Raw genomic sequence first — 16292 nt, forward strand, 5'->3', positions numbered from 1 at the left:
TAATGAGTGATATAAAGCATTACATGTAAGTTTAATAAAATATTTTCATTAAAAAAAAGATTCTCTCATTGTTTCTGGCTTTGCCATTTAAATGACAAGGTGTGTTGGTGTGAGCCTATTTAGCTTTATATTGTTTGGAAGTCTCTGTGCTTTCTGGACTGGTTTATCTATTTATTTCACAAGCTTAGGAGAGTTTTCAGTCATTAAATTTTTGTTGTTGTTAATCCTCACCCGAGGATATTTTTTTCATTGATTTTTTTAGAGAAAGGTTTGTTGGAGAGATAGTGATAGAGATAGAAATAGAGATAGATAAAGAGAGAGAGATAAAGAGGGAGAGGGAGAGAGAGAAACATTTATGTAAAACAGACACATCAATAGGTTGCCTCTCAAACATGGCCCCCACAGGGGCTGGATATTGAACCTACAACCCTTCTATGCATGGGCCAACACTCTAACCACTGAGGAAAACCAGCCAGTGGTCCTAACTTTTAAAGATACCTTTTTCTTTTTGCTGCTCTAATTGGGTGTTTTCTGTTTGCTGCTCTGAAAGGTGGGCAGGTCTTACACTAGCATGTTATACAGCTCCTCCCCTTCCTTTCTCTTTCCTCCTTCCCCTCAATCTCCTCGCTCAGCATTGCCTTCAAAGTAAGAGAAGGGAGCAGGACCCAGATTTTCCAGGTAAAGGAATATTGGCGTTTGGTGTGCGTGTTGCGGGGAGAGGCAGGGAAATGTGGGATTTGGTGCAGAGGAGACCTCTCCCCTGGATTTATTTCTGAAACCTCCGGCAAACTGTCTCTCATCATAGATTACTCATTGCTTCCTGTTTCTTGTCTCTGCTGATTTTAGGCTATAATCCGTTTTAAAGGCTGAGCCCCACAAATTAGTACCTTCTTTAGGGATTGCTTCTCAGAAGATGTTTGTAAAATAATTCATTTCACCATTTATAGAATTTATAAATAAACTAGAAACTTTCAGGAATAGAGTTGGGTGAGCAGACAGAATTAGCTCTGAGGGCAGAATTAGCTCTTAGGGCAGGTAGGTGAAGATCACTGGGAAGTATAAGAAGCATAGCTCAGCATGCTAGCCCTCTGAGTACTCATCACCAACATTAACTTTGTGGCCAAAGCTTATTTGTAAACATTCTGTGATGTCTCTTCGCAACTTATAAGAGGCTGTTTTCTATTCCTTATCTTTAAGGGATAAATACATAACTCTTCTTTCAAAAGGAGCGTCTGTCTTTCTAACAGTTTCAAGTTTATACTTGCTGGCTTCCTGTGAGATGAGCCTCTCAGCCTGTTCCAGTCAAAGTCCACGCTGATATGACTTCTATATACAGCTTTCTCTATTGGCAAACATTTATAGGTAACAAGGAGACAAAATATTTAAAATGCAATACGATGTTTCTATTATACTAAGCATTGTTGAATAAGAAAAGAATAATCTTTTTCACAGATGTAGACTGAACAAACATGATCAGAGAGGAAGCAAGAATCAGAGGAATTTTTTTATCAGATAAATTTGTAAAATATTTATGGAAAACTACTCTTCGTTAATTATTGTGCTTGTCCCCAGGTAATAAGGGGAATACAAGACACAGGTGGTCCTACCATCATCACAAAGCTTACACCAAAAGGGGCAACGTAAAAAGAGCAAACAAGATCCTATAGTGATATGTGTTCTGCAGGGAATGTGATTGTAGCAAATAGCAAGTGGACCCCAGCACAGCTATATTGTTGGCAGGTGATGCTGTTGCGGGGAAAGGTATTGGAGGAAAAAAAAAGATATTTTAGTTTAAAAAGGCATCTGGTCATAGAAGGAAAAAGGATTGATGATGAGATAATAGGTTAGGAGCCCATTACATGGCAAACAAATGATGAAGATGAAGGTGGGGAGAAAGAATAATTTTGCATGTTCTGCAGGTAGAATCTATGGGACTTGGTGGTGTACTGATGAGCAACTGAGGAACTGTAACTACCCCAAGATCCCCCTGAAGCCACTCGTTGACTGGTGATGAAATCTACTGAAATGGGGGCAGAATAATTTACATGTTCTAGAGACAGGATAGGTTGGGGATTGGGGAAGTCAAGGGTTACATTTTGGCCAAGTTCTGTGTGAGATGTCTGTCAACTTGGCCAGTGGAGAAGTTAAATGGGATATAAAAGTTCAGAACTCAGAGGAGGGTCTAATCTACAGAGTATGTACAAACAGAATTCAAAGTAATAATTACTGGGTAGCAGGGGAAGAAGGTCCAGAACCAGAGCTGAGGAAGCACTTGAAACATGTTTGTGTAGAGAAAAAGCAACAAGTGAACATGAAACTGACAATGGGGAGTTGAGGAGAAGTGTTGGGAACCAGGAAAGGTGAAATCAAGTAGCAAGCTTATGGAAAAGAAGAAACTATTGGTTGCATGTGGTTTGGGTTTGCAGTTACTCCCCATTTCCCTAAAATGAGTTATGTTTCTTATCTACAGGAATTCTAATTATGATGGCAGCTCAATTGCACAGTATGCTTTTCAACTTCAGTGAACCCAGAACCAGCCATGGTGAGAGGGTGCTCGGGCTCCCCCGGCATGTGGGATGGAGGGAACCTGGCAGTGGGTTCTCCTGTGCTCTCTGCCAGTCCCCATCTGACCAAGAACAATGTATTTCCAACCCCATTTCTTATTTCTTTTTATTTACTCTGCTCTTTCTTTTCTCTAGCCCCTCTGCACTGTCACCTCATGATACAGCATAACCTCTAGAGCAGTGGTTCTCAACCTTCCTAATGCCGTGACCCTTTAATACAGTTCCTCGTGTTGTGGTGACCCCCGACCATAAAATTACTTTCATTTCTACTTCATAACTGTAATTTTGCTACTGTTATTAATAGTAATGTAAATATCTGATATGCAGGATGTCTTAGGTGACCCCTGTGAAAGGGTCATTCGACCCCCAAAGGGGTCGTGATCCACAGGTTGAGAACTGCTGCTCTAGAGGAAGAGAGGTTAAAGTGTCCTGATTGATCCCAAGCTGATAAGGTTTCTTACTTACTATATCCTACAATGTGAACACACCAGAAGGGCCCATTGTAGGCCCCCTGGTTGTTTCTCTTCCCTTCTATTCAGCCTGAGAGAGGACTGGGACGAAGAATATGAGAGGAATTGATTCTTCATTCAGTTCTCTAAATTCCCTGCTCCTAGTGGCCTCAATGTAACTCACAAATTAACCAGACTGGCTCACTTAGTTTCTCACTTAACCCTGCTTTATCTATAGAAATTGACTATATCAGTTGAACTATATCAGTTTTTCAAACCACACCACAATTTAGCAGCCTAAAACATCACCCATTCCTATGGCTTTCAACTTTATAGTTTTATATTTCACTGGCCAGTTCTTGGTTCTGGGTCAACTGGATTTACTTCAGATAGACTTGTTCATGTACCGGTGGTAAGCTGGTGGTTCAGTACACAACTGGATAGCCTCTTTTTCTTTTTTCAATTAAATTTATTGGGGTAACATTGGTTAATATTATATGTTTCAAGTATGTAGTTCTAGGATATGTCATATGATTATCGCATTGTACACTCACTATCCTTCCTGCACCACATATTTGACACCCTTTATCATCTACACAAAGCTTCCCCCACCCCTCTTTCCCTCTGGTAACAACAATACTATTGCCTATGCCTATGCATTTGTTTGTTTTATTAGTTTGCTTTTGGTTTGCTATGTTATGTCCCATATATGAATGAAATCATGTGAATCTTATCTTTTTTTTCATCTGGCTTATTTCACTTAACATGATATTCTCAAGATCCTGAAACTGGATAATTTTGCATTGGATATCCCCATGGTCATTTCTGGTAGTTAGCAGGCTTTGGGGGAGGGCAGGGTGATGAATAACTGGACTGTGTGTCCCACATCATCAAGCAGGCTAGTCTAGGCTCCCTCATAAAGCAGTTGCAGGGTTTTGAAGACCAAAGGAGACAGCAAGCCACAGCGCATCAGCACTTTTTGAGTTTACTTGCATCATGCTTCCCCTGCCTTATTGTCCAGAGCAAGTCACATCCCCATCCCCCATGCAAGGGGTGGTGAAACAGATTCAGCAACTTGTGTTAGGGACTTCAGATCAACATCCCAAAAAGGCATGTGTACAGAGATGGGAATAATTCATGGCCATATCTACAATGCATCACACTGATTGTCATATGCTCTTGGTGCCTTTTGGTTTCACCTCCTATGATTTTCCTACTTCTCTATGATGACCAACTAATGGCCTCAGGATATCCTTAGGTTGGAGTCTTTCACTGTGGTGCTAACTAAATAATAATCTGAACTCCCATCCACATTTTCCATTAATCTTAGCCATCCTGTAACCAGTGTTCTAATGTTCTGGAAATTTACTTCTCTCATTCCAGAATTCTGGTTATCAAATGTGGGAAACTGTCTTAGGGATAGTTTTGATAATTTCTGACTTAGCAACAGCTTCATCATAAAGTGTGTGGGAGATGGGGAATAACTACTGATTTTGTGGAAGCCAGAGTGGGGAGTTCTGCAAACTCTCTCCTCTGTTTGGTTGATATTTAAAAAATCATTCCAATTTATAGACTAGACAGAAGAGGGCACAATGGAAATATAGAGACCAGTTAAGGGTCTGCTGAGTCATGCGTGGTGATGGTAGCTTGGGCTAGTATGATACTCTTCAAAATGGAGAGAAGCAGTCAGATTTGTGGATGGAGCCTTGAGATCTTCCAATTGCTTGGAAATGGAAAATAAGGGGAAGAGAGGAATCAACAGGTATTCCTAGATTTTTGGTTTGAGGTACTTGGTGAATGGTGATGATATCTCTGAAAACTAAAATAGAGTTTATAATCATGTCTGCAATATTGGCAGGAATGGATGTAATACAGGATTCCTTCTGCAGGAATCGGTTTTTTTCCAAGGGCTGTACTGACAGGGATTTCCTTCAGGGAGAAAAAGGATCTCAGATGTGGTTGTCAGTTGTTTTCCATGGTCCCAGTCTGTGCTCAACAAATCCTGAGGACTTCAACTTTACAGACACATTAAAGAGATGAGCAGAGAATATCTGAATAGAAGTAAGGAAAGAGCTATGTAGATGATTTGGTGTTTAAATTAAGACATAGTTATTTTGAAAACAACTTTCATTTGATAAACTATGTATACTGTTCTTTTATCAATTTTAAGTGTCCTAAGAAGTATATATGTGTAACCAAGTGACACTAGAAAATATAATTCTTCTAATGCTACTCTGTATGAGTTATTATTATTTTATTACTTATGTATCAAGGGCTTTATAGTAACTTTAGAGCACTGTCAAAACTTTCTGGCTATAAGTCTTCAACACATTAATTAAAAATAGAAAAACTTTACTAGATTTCTACACTAAGGTGGTAACTTTGCAAGTAAGGTTTTTGTTCTCCTATGGTTCAGAATCCCTGAGGAGATGGCTGCATATGTGAAATATGAAGGAACACATTGCCTTTCTGCCCATGTGCCCTTTTTTCTCTTTCAAGAATGGGATGGCTTGAATCAGCCATCTATCTGGCTTCTTAATGGGAAGACGCAAAGTTCCATTTTAGATATAAATTGGGGGGAGAGGATCCTCCACTGTAATGTTCCAAAATCAGATTTTATGTTACTTCTTAATTAGCTTATGAGGGACAGCTACCAGCAGCAGCTCAGAGTTCTCACTTGAACCACTGTGTGTGCCTTCATCCATGGGCACTTAGCTTCCCAATGTCAGAGTGAGCAGCCCAAGGGACTCCTGAGAAGTGACCAGCATTCCTCTAGTTCTGTAAGAGAGGTGAGGCCCAAGGGTTCTACATACCTTCTGTGAGTTCTCAAAGGACTGGACTGTAGCAGTCAATAGAGAAGAGCACAAATTGGCAAGGTCCTCCAGTGGAAAATGTTGGAGCTAAGTCCTAACACTGTGCCTTTTGTTTCCGGATTTTCCAGGGCTTGGAAACCAAGACCCCAGAGATTCACAACTGAGACTAGTCTTAGTGGGTAAGACTGGAGCAGGCAAAAGTGCCACAGGAAACAGCATCCTTGGAAAGAAAGCATTTCATTCCAGCATTGCAGCAAAATCAATCACCAAGGTCTGTGAGAAAGGGAGCAGCATGTGGAATGGGAGAGAAATTGTTGTCGTGGACACGCCTGGTATTTTCGACACACAGGTACAGGAGGCTGACACACAAAGGGAGATTGCTAATTGCATTCTCCTGACCTCTCCTGGGCCTCACGCTATGCTCCTGGTGGTCCCGCTGGGCAGGTACACAAAGGAGGAACAAAAGGCCATGGAGAAGATGCTGTCAATGTTTGGACCCAAAGCTAGGAGATACATGATTCTCTTATTCACCCGGAAAGATGACTTGGATGGCATGGAGTTCCATGATTACTTAAAGGAAGCTCCACAAGGCATTCAAGATCTGATGGAGCAGTTCAAGGATCGTCACTGTGAGTTCAACAATAAGGCAACAGGCGCTGAGCAGGAGGCTCAGAGGACACAGCTGCTGGACCTGGTCCAGTGCATAGTGAGGGAGAACCAGGGAGGATTCTACACTAATAAGATATACCAAAAGGCTGAAGTGGAGATTCAGAAACAGATTCAAATTATACAAGAACAATGCAGAGCTGAGCTGGAGAGAGAAAAAAGGCAGTTAAGAGAGGAGTATGAAGAGAAAATCAGAAAGCTAGAGGATAAACAGGAGCAGGAAAAGACAAAGGCAGAAATGGAGAGGGAATTGGCAAAAAGGGAGAGCTACTCTGTTTTAAGGCAACAAAATGCCAGAGAAGAAGTTAAGAATCAGAAAGGGATACTTGACTTAATCTTGAGAAGATTGAGAGGAATTTGGAGAGATATCTCATCTCTGTTCGAGGAAGATTAGGCTTATGAAAATGTGTCTATTATTCCCAAGTATTTTGGGATGCCCCTCCACCATATAACTCATTCCCCCAAGTCAGAGCTCTGTTTCTGTCTCCCCAGGCTCTCAGAACTAGTGAGTGTAATACTAGTAAGTTCATTGTTGGCAATTGTTAGACTTTTGCTTGATTTAACAGGGGAGAGACACATTCTCAATTTCTAAAACTCCAAAGCAGAAAGTATGAATACTCCCTGTCTTCTGAACCTTTTCCCAGACACTCAGAGAAAAGGAGTGCAGGAAACCAATAGATGATGACCCCAAGCTTTTTCTATATATTTCTAGTAACAATTTCTCCTCTAGATTATTTCCAGATTAACACATAATCTCTGCCTGGTTTTTACTCCATATTTTCCCTTTAGGATGACAATGGTTATTTTATCCATGTGGTTAGGGAAATCAATTACTTGCATCACATAATATATAGCTAGAGATGCTTAAAGAATTCTTTATATATGAACACACATTTGTTGAATTATGTTTTTATGAAATTGTTCTTTATCATCTGCCCCTGAAGAACAAAGAGTTGTCTGGAAAACAGATCTCTCAGAATGCAACTAATTAAAATACCAGAAAGAGCAAAGGATAGAGATTCAACAGTTTGAGAGAACAATTATTGGACTATTCAGATGTTTCTGTAAAAACTCTTTGACAAACCTCAATGTAAGCTCTTTGGTGAATAACTAATTCGCTACTTTTCTTTGAAACTAACTGTTGTCACCAAACCTTGATTACTTACTGCTAGGTGGGTCATCGGCATACTGCTATCTTTACCCACATGAATCATTTGCTTATTGTTACTACAATAAAACTTTTCAATTCTCTCGTATTTGTGCAAAAGTGGACTCTGTTTTAACTTAGGGAACACCACTAATACATCTTATAAGAGCACATGGATGAATTTCACATTTAATAAAAGTTCATCACTATTTTGGAGCTTGGCTATGTGTTCTTCCTCTAAGATCTCTCTCCTTTCCCCTGTAAGTTTCAACCATGCTCGTAACCCCTATGCCCAGCAAATACCACATTGTTCTGGGATTCATTCATTAAATGCTGATAGAAATTATGTGTAACCAACATTTGTGAGACATTTGTGGTTTCCTGGAAGGGGAACTCCTAAAGGATGTGGATAACAATCATTGAAGTCTATCCTTTTTCTACTGGGCATTCCTACCCTAATAAGTTATAGGATTTCCCAAAAACACATTTCCATGTTCTACCAGGATGTCTTGGTGTTCACATGCCACTCGCCTGCCTCCACCATCTTGAAATTGATATCTCCATGCCCTACACCATTTTGCCTGCAACAGGACATATACCTCTCCCTTACTTCCCCCAAACAAAATGAGTTTAGCCTAAATTTTAATAAAAGTTAGAAAAACCTGAAGAATAAGAGAAGAGGGAAGAAGCTAATGAATCTTTCATAAATAGGTGCTCATATATACAGGTTTGGACACTTTTGGTAATCTGTTTTTCCCTAGGAAATTATCCACTTCCTCCAGATTTCCAAATTTATTTGAAAAAAATTTTTTTTAATTTCATTTATTTCAATGGTTATTTCCTCTTCTCATTTTGAATCTTTTATTTTTGCCTTTTCTCTTTTTGCTTAAATAAGCTAATTAGTAGTTTGTTTAATTTTTTTTTCAAAATAAGCTGCAGAATAAAGTTTTTTTCCAAAAAACTGCAGAATATGGTACACACTGTTTATTGTTTCATCATTGGAGTTTTAGAGAAAATTCTGAAGTTGGAATTTAATATCCTATTGTATCTCAAGCTTCTAGAAGCACATCTTTAACCAAAGAGCCACATATACCTTGCAAGAAAAAGTAAATACAGGTTTAATATGAAAACAGACTTTAACTGCTCTGTGATTACTTTCTGTGTAAATGCACTCAATTATTCTTACCCTTGCATTCAGGTTAATGCTGTAGATGAGGCAAAGTAAAAGGTTCTGCTCTTGAGAAGCTGTGAGGAGATGAGAAGCCCATGCACAAAACCCTGAGAGCAGTGTTGCCCATTTGTCTCCTGGGGCAGAAGGTAGATAGAAGGTCTTGATAAATACCAGGCATTGTGATTAATACAATAGAAGAGTGAGGCACCTTCCCTTCCCTGAGGAGTGTTGGGAGTTTATACTATTCCTCCATTCATTAACAGTCAGTGATTGTTTGAACTTGATGCAAGATTTTATACCAGGCACTAAGAATCTAGAGAAAGTAAAGCAACATCCCTTTTGAGACTGGCTTCCTTCACTTAGCATAATGATTTTGAGAATCATTCAAGTTGCTTATGTGAATAGCTCTTCTCTTTTACCGAGTAGTATTCTACCTTAAGAATATACCACAGTTTCTTTATAACTTCTACTTTATTTATTCTTATGCCCTCAATTTATTGCTTTAATCTAATTGTATTGGCTGAAACCTCTATTATAATGTTTAATAGTAGTAAATGGGCATACTTGCTTTGTCCCTGGTTATACCTTTGGTGTTTTCAGTTAAGTAAGTGAGAGACTGGACAATAGGAGTATATGGTATATATTTGTGTGTATGTGTTGTGTAATCATACTAAGCAAGTATTTCACAATCCAATCACTATTTTCTTGAGAGTTTTTATCATGAACAACAATTAATTTTGTCACAAGCTTTAAAAAATCATCTATGTGAATAATCTTATTATTTCTCCTTAACTCTATTAATAAGTGAATGATATTCATTGATTTCCAAATACTGAAGCAGTTTTCCTTTTTTGTCAAAGTTTCCTTTTTTGATCAAGTTTCACTTGATCATGATGTATGACATTCTTCATGTAGTTTTGAGGTCTACTTGCTAATATTTTATTTAGTACTTTTTTATTGATATTCATGAAAAATATTGGTCTATATATTATTTTTTCCTACTGTCACTGTCCAGGTTAGATTATTAACATTATGATTGCTTTGAAAAGTTCATAAGAAAATTTATCTTCATTTTCCATGCTGTGAAACAATTTAAAGAGCATTAAGCTACCTGGACATTGAAGGTTCCAAAGCATTTCCATGCAAAACAGTATGCCCCTGGTGCTTACTTTACAGTGTGGCTCATTAAGAGCTTTCTCTATTTCCTCCATAATAATTGTTTTATTTAAACATTATCCCTCTAATGGACACTTTTGGTAATCTGTATTTCCCTAGGAAATTATCCACTTCCTCCAGATTTCCAAATTTATTTGAAAAGATTTTTTTTAATTTCTTCTATTTCAATGGTTATTTCCTCTTCTCATTTCGAATCTTTCATTTTTGCCTTTTCTCTTTTTGCTTAAATAAGCTAATTAGTAGTTTGCTTTTTTTTTTTTTAATAAATTAGGACTGATTTAGAATTAGGACTAAAGTTTTTTAATGTCTACTGCATTATTTTTTGTTTTCCATGCTTTTGATTTCTTTGGTTCACTTTTTTGTACTTTTTCTAATTTTTTTTTTAATTTGGAGTTTAATTTCTTTTTATTATTTTATTTTATTAAAAAAAGTGTTTGATGCAAAGCATTTTCCTATGATAACTTATTTAAAGCAATACTATAGCTTCCGATATTAAGTGTTTTCATTATTGTGATCTTTAAGAAAGTCTAAAGTCTTAATTTCTATTTTTCTTGTCAAGAAAAGTTATTTAATAGAAGATTTTATAATTTCCAGATGGGAGAACTTTTTTCTAATGTAGTTTTTGGCATTATTACATTGTGATTAATTTGTAGTATTTTCACATTATGGAACTCACTGGTGTTTGCTAATATTTATTTACTTTTATTTAAATTATTTATTGACAGAGAGAGAGAGAGAGATTTGTTATCCCACACACTGATGCACGCTTTGGTTGCTTTTTGTTTGTGCTCAGGTTGGGAATCAAACCAGCAACCTTGGTGTATTGGGATAATGCTTTAATCAACTGGGCTACCTGGCCAAGGCCTAATATTTATTATGATGATCAATTTTTGTGGATGTTGCATGTGTATCTGCAAAACAGTATGAATTCTGTTTATTATTGGAAGGAGAATGTATTTTGTATATATCCATGAAAGATACTGTCTTCATTTTGTTGCTTAATACTTCTGTGTATTTACACATCTCTTGTCTACACAATTTGTCTTGTCTTAAGAATAGCGTATTAAGGTCTCCTATTATTAGGGTACTTTCATTAGTCTCTACTTGCATTTCCTATATTTTATGCTATTTGAGCACACTTGCCGTGTTATATAGCTCATATACTAGAGGCCCAGTGCACGAAAATTGTGCATGGGGGTGTGTGTCCCTCAGCCCAGCCTGCACCCTCTCAAATCTGGGACCACTTGAGGAACATCCCTCTCACAGTCCAGGACTGCTGGCTCCCAACCACTTGCCTGCCTGCCTGCCTGCCTGATTGCCCCTAACTGCTTCTGCCTGCCAGCCTGATCACCTCCTAACCACTCCCCTGCCAGCTGATTGACACCAAACTGCTACCCTGCTGGCCTGATTGCCCTTAACTGCCCTCCCCTACAGGCCTGGTCACCCCCAACTGCCCTCCCCTGCCAACCTGGTTGCCCCTAACTGTCTTCCCCTGCAGGCCTGGTAGCCACCAAATGCCCTCCCCTTTTGGCCCAGTCATCCCTAACTTCACTCCCTTGTCAGACTGGATGCTCCTAACTGCCCTCCCTTGCCAGCCCAATTGCCCCTAACTGCCCTCCCAGTCTGGCCTGGTCACCCCCAACTGCCCTCCCCTGCCAGCCTGGTTGCCCCTAATTGTCCTCCCCTGCAGGCCTGGTCACCTCCAACTGCCCTTCCCTGCAGGCCTGGTCACCTGTAACTGCCCTCTCCTGCTGGCCTGGTTGCCCCCAACTCCCCTCCCCTGCAAGCCTGCTCGCCTCCTATAGCCCTCCCTTACAGGCCTGGTCCCTCCCAACTGCCCTCCTCTGCTTGCCTGATCGCCCACAACTGCCCACCCCTGCCAGCCCGATTGCCACCAACTGCCTTCCCCTGCCAGACTGGTCGCTCCCAACTGCCCTTCACTGCAGGCCTGTTCCCCCCCAACTACCTTCCCCTGCAGGCCTGGTCCCCTCCCCCTTGAAGGCCCAGTCACCCCTAACTTCCCTACCTTGCCAGGTGGTCTCCCTTAAATGCCCTCCCCTGATGGTCAATTGCCCCTAACTGCCCTCCCCTTCTGACTTGATCACCCCTAACTGCCCTCCCCTGCCAGACTGGTCACCCTTAACTGTCCTCCCCTTCAGGCCTGGTCCCTCCAAATGCCCTCCCCTGTTGGCCCGATCACCCACAACTGCCCTCCCCTGCCAGACTGGTCACCCCTAACAGTCCTCCCCTACAGACCTGGTTGCCCCCAACTTCCCTCCCCTGCAGGCCTGGTTCCCCCAACTACCCTCCCCTGCAGGCCTGGTCCCCCCCAACTGCCCTCCCCTGTAGGCCTGGTCACCCCTAACTTCCCTACCTTGCCAGGTGGTCTCCCCTAAATGCCCTCCCCTGCTGGTCAATTGCCCCTAACTGCCCTCCCCTTCTGACTTGGTCACCCCTAATTGCCCTCCCCTACCAGACTGGTCGCCCTTAACTGTCTGCCCCTGCAGGCCTGGTCGCCCCCAACTGTCTTTCCCTGGAGGCTTGGTCACCCCCAACTGTCCTCCCCTTCAGGCCTGGACCCTCCAAATGCCCTCCCCTGTTGGCCCGATCACCCACAACTGCCCTCCCCTGCCAGACTGGTCACCCCTAACAGTCCTCCCCTACAGACCTGGTTGCCCCAAACTGCCCTCCCCTGCAGACCTGGTTGCCCCCAATTGCCCTCCCCTGCAGGCCTGGTTCTCCCAACTAACCTCCCCTGCAGGCCTGGTCCCCTCCAACTGCCCTCCCCTGTAGGCCTGGTCACCCCTAACTTCCCTACCTTGCCATCCTGGTCTCCCCTAAATGCCCTCCCCTGCTGGTCAATTGTCCCTAACTGCCCTCCCCTTCTGACTTGGTCACCCCTAACTGCCCTCCCCTGCCAGACTGGTTGCCCCTAACTGTCCTCCCCTACAGGCCTGGTTGCCCCAATTGTCCTTCCCTGCAGGCCTGGTAGCCCCTAAATGTCCTCTCCTTCAAGCCTGGTCCCCTCCAAGTGCCCTCCCCTGCAGGCCTGGTCACCCTAACTATCCTCCCCTTCAGGCCTGGTCACCCCAAACTGCCCTCCCCTGCAGGCCTGGTCACCCCTAACTGACATCCCCTGCCAGCCTGGTCACCCCTAACTGCCCCCCCTGCAGGCCTGATTGCCCCCAACAGCCCTCCCTTGCAGGCCAGGTACCTCCCAACTGCCCTCTCCTGCTGTCCTGATCACCCACAACTGCCCTCCCCTGCCAGTCCAATTGCCCCTAACTGCCCTTTCATTCCAGCCTGGTCACTCCTAACTGCCCTCCCCTGTCATACTGGTCACCCCTAACTGTCTTCCCCTGCAGACCTGGTCGCTGCCATCTGCCCTCCCCTGCTGGCCATCTCGTGGCAGCCATCTTGTGTTCACTTGGGAGTGGCCATCTTTGACCACATGGGGATGGCGATCTTGTGTGTTGGAGTGATGGTCAATCTGCATATTACTCTTTTATTAGATAGGAGAGAGCAGTGGTCGGCAAACTGCGGCTCATGAGCCACATGCGGCTCTTTGGCCCCTGGACTTTGAGGCTCGCGAGCTGCGGTTTGCCAACCACTGCTTTAGGACAATGATTTGGGTGATAACTTAGAGCAGTGGTCGGCAAACTGTGGCTTGCAAGCCACAAACTCAAGGGGCCAAAGAGCCACATGTGGTTCGTGAACCGCAGTTTGCCAACCACTGGGATAGAGGCCTGGTGCATGGGTGGGGGCCAGCTGGTTTGCCCTGAAGGGTGTCTCAGATCAGGGTGGGGGTTCCCTTGGAGCATGGGGCAGCCTGGGCGAGGGGCCTGTGGTGGTTCAGGCCAGCCACACCACCCGGTGACCCAAGCAGAGGCCCTGGTATCTGGGATTTATTTATCTTCTATAATTGAAACTTTGTAGCCTGAAGTGAAGGCCTGGGCTGGCCAGCGTGTGCAGAAAGCTTGGCTTCCTCCATCGCTGGGGAAACCCAAGCCTCCCTCTTGCTCACTCTGTGGCTGCAGCCATCTTGGTTGGGTTAATTTGCATACTCGTTCCTCACTGGCTGGTGGGTGTGGCTTTGTGGGTGTAATAGAGTGATGGTTAATTTGCATATTACTCTTTTATTATATAGGATTCTTAACATAAATCTCTGATATAGAATTGTGAGAGAGGATAATGTGATAGGGAAGTTTTAATTCTATTTTTAATTCTCCTTGATGTAAAAGTTAATTTTGTAGGCCAAATCATTTAAACAACTCTTAAGAATGGGTCCCCTAAACCATTAAGTAAATTATTTCTGATGGAAGAATTTGGAACTCACTGGAAACAACAGGTATGGCAAACTTAAATTTAGGCTATATTTAGAATATAAAGAAAATGTAAATTTCTAATTTTTAAAATCTTGTTTAGCCCTTGCTAATGTGATTCATTTGGTTGGAGTGTCATCCCATACAATGAAAATTTGTGGGTTTGATTCCCAGTCAGATTCCCAGGGCATGTACAGAGGCAACCTATCAATGTTTCTCTTTCACACCCATCTCTCTCACACACACATGCTGTCTCTGTGCACTCTCTCTCTCTCTTCTATCTCCCTTCCCTTCTCTCTATAATCAATACATATATTCTCAGGTGAGGATTAAAGGAGAAAGAAAGAAAAAAAAAAAGAAAACCTCTCCTAGCTCCCATCAATTACTTAAAAGGGGGAAAATACAACTAAAGGTTTAATCATATTCAAACCTGTCCAATGTGATCTGTTAAGGAGTTTCTTTGCATAGTGTTCAGTCTCTCTAATTAGGTGATGTAGAGAGCCATCCCCTCAATCATCATGTTTCTCTCCCTTGGGACTTGTTAAAAACATAGTTTATGATTTAGGAGGAGTGGGATAGAGCCTGAGACATAGCATTTCTTGGGAGAGAAACACGACACATATCTTATATGACATTGTAGTTTGGGGAGAAAGATGGAATTCTCAGACCTCAGCCTCTCTCTCTGCTTGTTGGTTGATTCTCCTTGCCTGTCAGGTCTCTGAAGTCCTCCTGATCCCTGATAAGGAAGACCACAAGCTGTGTGACCCAGAGTGAATTTATCAGGCAGGCAGTGCCCTCTGGGATGCTCTTTGGCTGACTTCACCACATATTGGCTCCTGCTGGTCTGAAATGCTCTGTGGCTGGTCTGACGGTGACTTTCCTTCTGTCCTGGAATGTGACCTTGAGAGTCAGGCTGCATGTAAGAGTCTTCACTGAAGCGGCTTAACACAAAAAGATTCAATTTTCATACAACAAGTTTACAGTGGTAAGTTCAGAGCTAAGGTAATTATCCAAAGAACTTGGTTTTCTCTCCCTATCTGCTCCACTATTCTTGGCATGTACTTTTCTCATCTATGTGACAAGATGCCTGCTTCACCTTCAGACTCATGTCTGAATTAATGATAGAAAGAATATGGAAATAATGAGACAGAATGACACTTAGGGTTATATTCTCAGGTGAGGATTAAAGGAGAAAGAAAGAAAAAAGTAGACCTACGTTAGGGTCTACTGATGAGAGGCACGCCCATGAGATTAAGAACATGGATGAAGAGTAGTATTATCGTCGGGCAGTTATTGCAAACAGACAACAGTTGTGCTTCACTATCTGATTTTTAACACCTACATTAACTTCAGTATTTCTAATCAAATATTCTGTGTAAGTAGAGGGAGATGAAATGTTTCTAGAAACAATGAAGACAAAATTGAAATAGCATCCTGAAGTGGAGAAAACATGGTCCAAGGATGAATTCTGGGGCAGAAAGTCAAAGTGAGACTGGAGTCTTAAGCAGAATTTTCCATTATGAGAGATTTGTGCCACATATCTATTAAAATTATTATCTGGTATATTCAAAATATTTTAAAATATCTATACCATCAATATGAACCCCCCCCACACACACACACACGAGTTTATAACATTTCTTCTTAGTTTTGGGAAATTTTGTTTGTTTGTTAATCCTCACTTGAGGATATTTTTTTCCCCATTGCTTTCCAGAGAGAGTGGAAGGAAGGTAGAGGGGAGGGAGGGAAGGAGAGAGAGAGAGTGGAAGGAAGGTAGAGGGGATGGAGGGAGGGAGGGAGAGAGAGAGAGAGAGAGAGAGAGAGAGAGAGAGAGAGAGGAGAGAGAGAGAGATGAGAGAGACACATCAAATGGTTGCCTCCCAAAGATGCCTAAACATTGGGGGAAGAGAACCCTCAACTTGACCAGGAATTAAGCCCGGGAGTTTTCTGTGCAGGGACCAATACTCTAACCACTGAGAAACAC

The 16292-nt window shown here is 42.1% G+C and overlaps 1 protein-coding gene across 3 annotated transcripts; it reads left to right on the plus strand.

Annotated features, from left to right (window-relative positions):
* Positions 1–642: 642 nt before the first annotated feature.
* On the plus strand, positions 643–7803 carry LOC307108340 (GTPase IMAP family member 4-like). 3 transcript variants are annotated; one of them, XM_079786237.1, is made up of 4 exons: positions 648–678; positions 1248–1362; positions 2471–2542; positions 5955–7803. In XM_079786237.1, exons 2-4 carry the CDS (start codon positions 1320–1322, stop codon positions 6884–6886), a joined length of 1047 nt encoding a protein of 348 aa, XP_079642363.1. In that variant the 5' UTR covers positions 648–678; positions 1248–1319; the 3' UTR covers positions 6887–7803. The 3 variants fall into 3 exon arrangements, with proteins under 3 accessions (XP_079642365.1, XP_079642363.1, XP_079642364.1); XM_079786239.1 differs by lacking the exon at positions 1248–1362 and having other exon boundaries at positions 643–678; XM_079786238.1 differs by lacking the exon at positions 648–678 and having other exon boundaries at positions 1213–1362.
* The last annotated feature ends 8489 nt before the right edge of the window (positions 7804–16292 follow it).

This window comes from Cnephaeus nilssonii (assembly GCF_951640355.1).
Source record: "Cnephaeus nilssonii genome assembly, chromosome: 12".
Lineage (NCBI taxonomy): Eukaryota > Metazoa > Chordata > Mammalia > Chiroptera > Vespertilionidae > Cnephaeus > Cnephaeus nilssonii.

Excerpts from the sequence above, each read along its gene's own strand:
- LOC307108340 (XM_079786237.1), top strand. The coding sequence starts at position 1,320 with ATGACTTCTATATACAGCTTTCTCTATTGGCAAACATTTATAG. Across the intron at positions 1,363-2,470 it reads CTATTGGCAAACATTTATAG|GAATTCTAATTATGATGGCA; the intron begins GTAACAAGGAGA and ends TCTTATCTACAG. Across the intron at positions 2,543-5,954 it reads TGAACCCAGAACCAGCCATG|GGCTTGGAAACCAAGACCCC; the intron begins GTGAGAGGGTGC and ends CGGATTTTCCAG.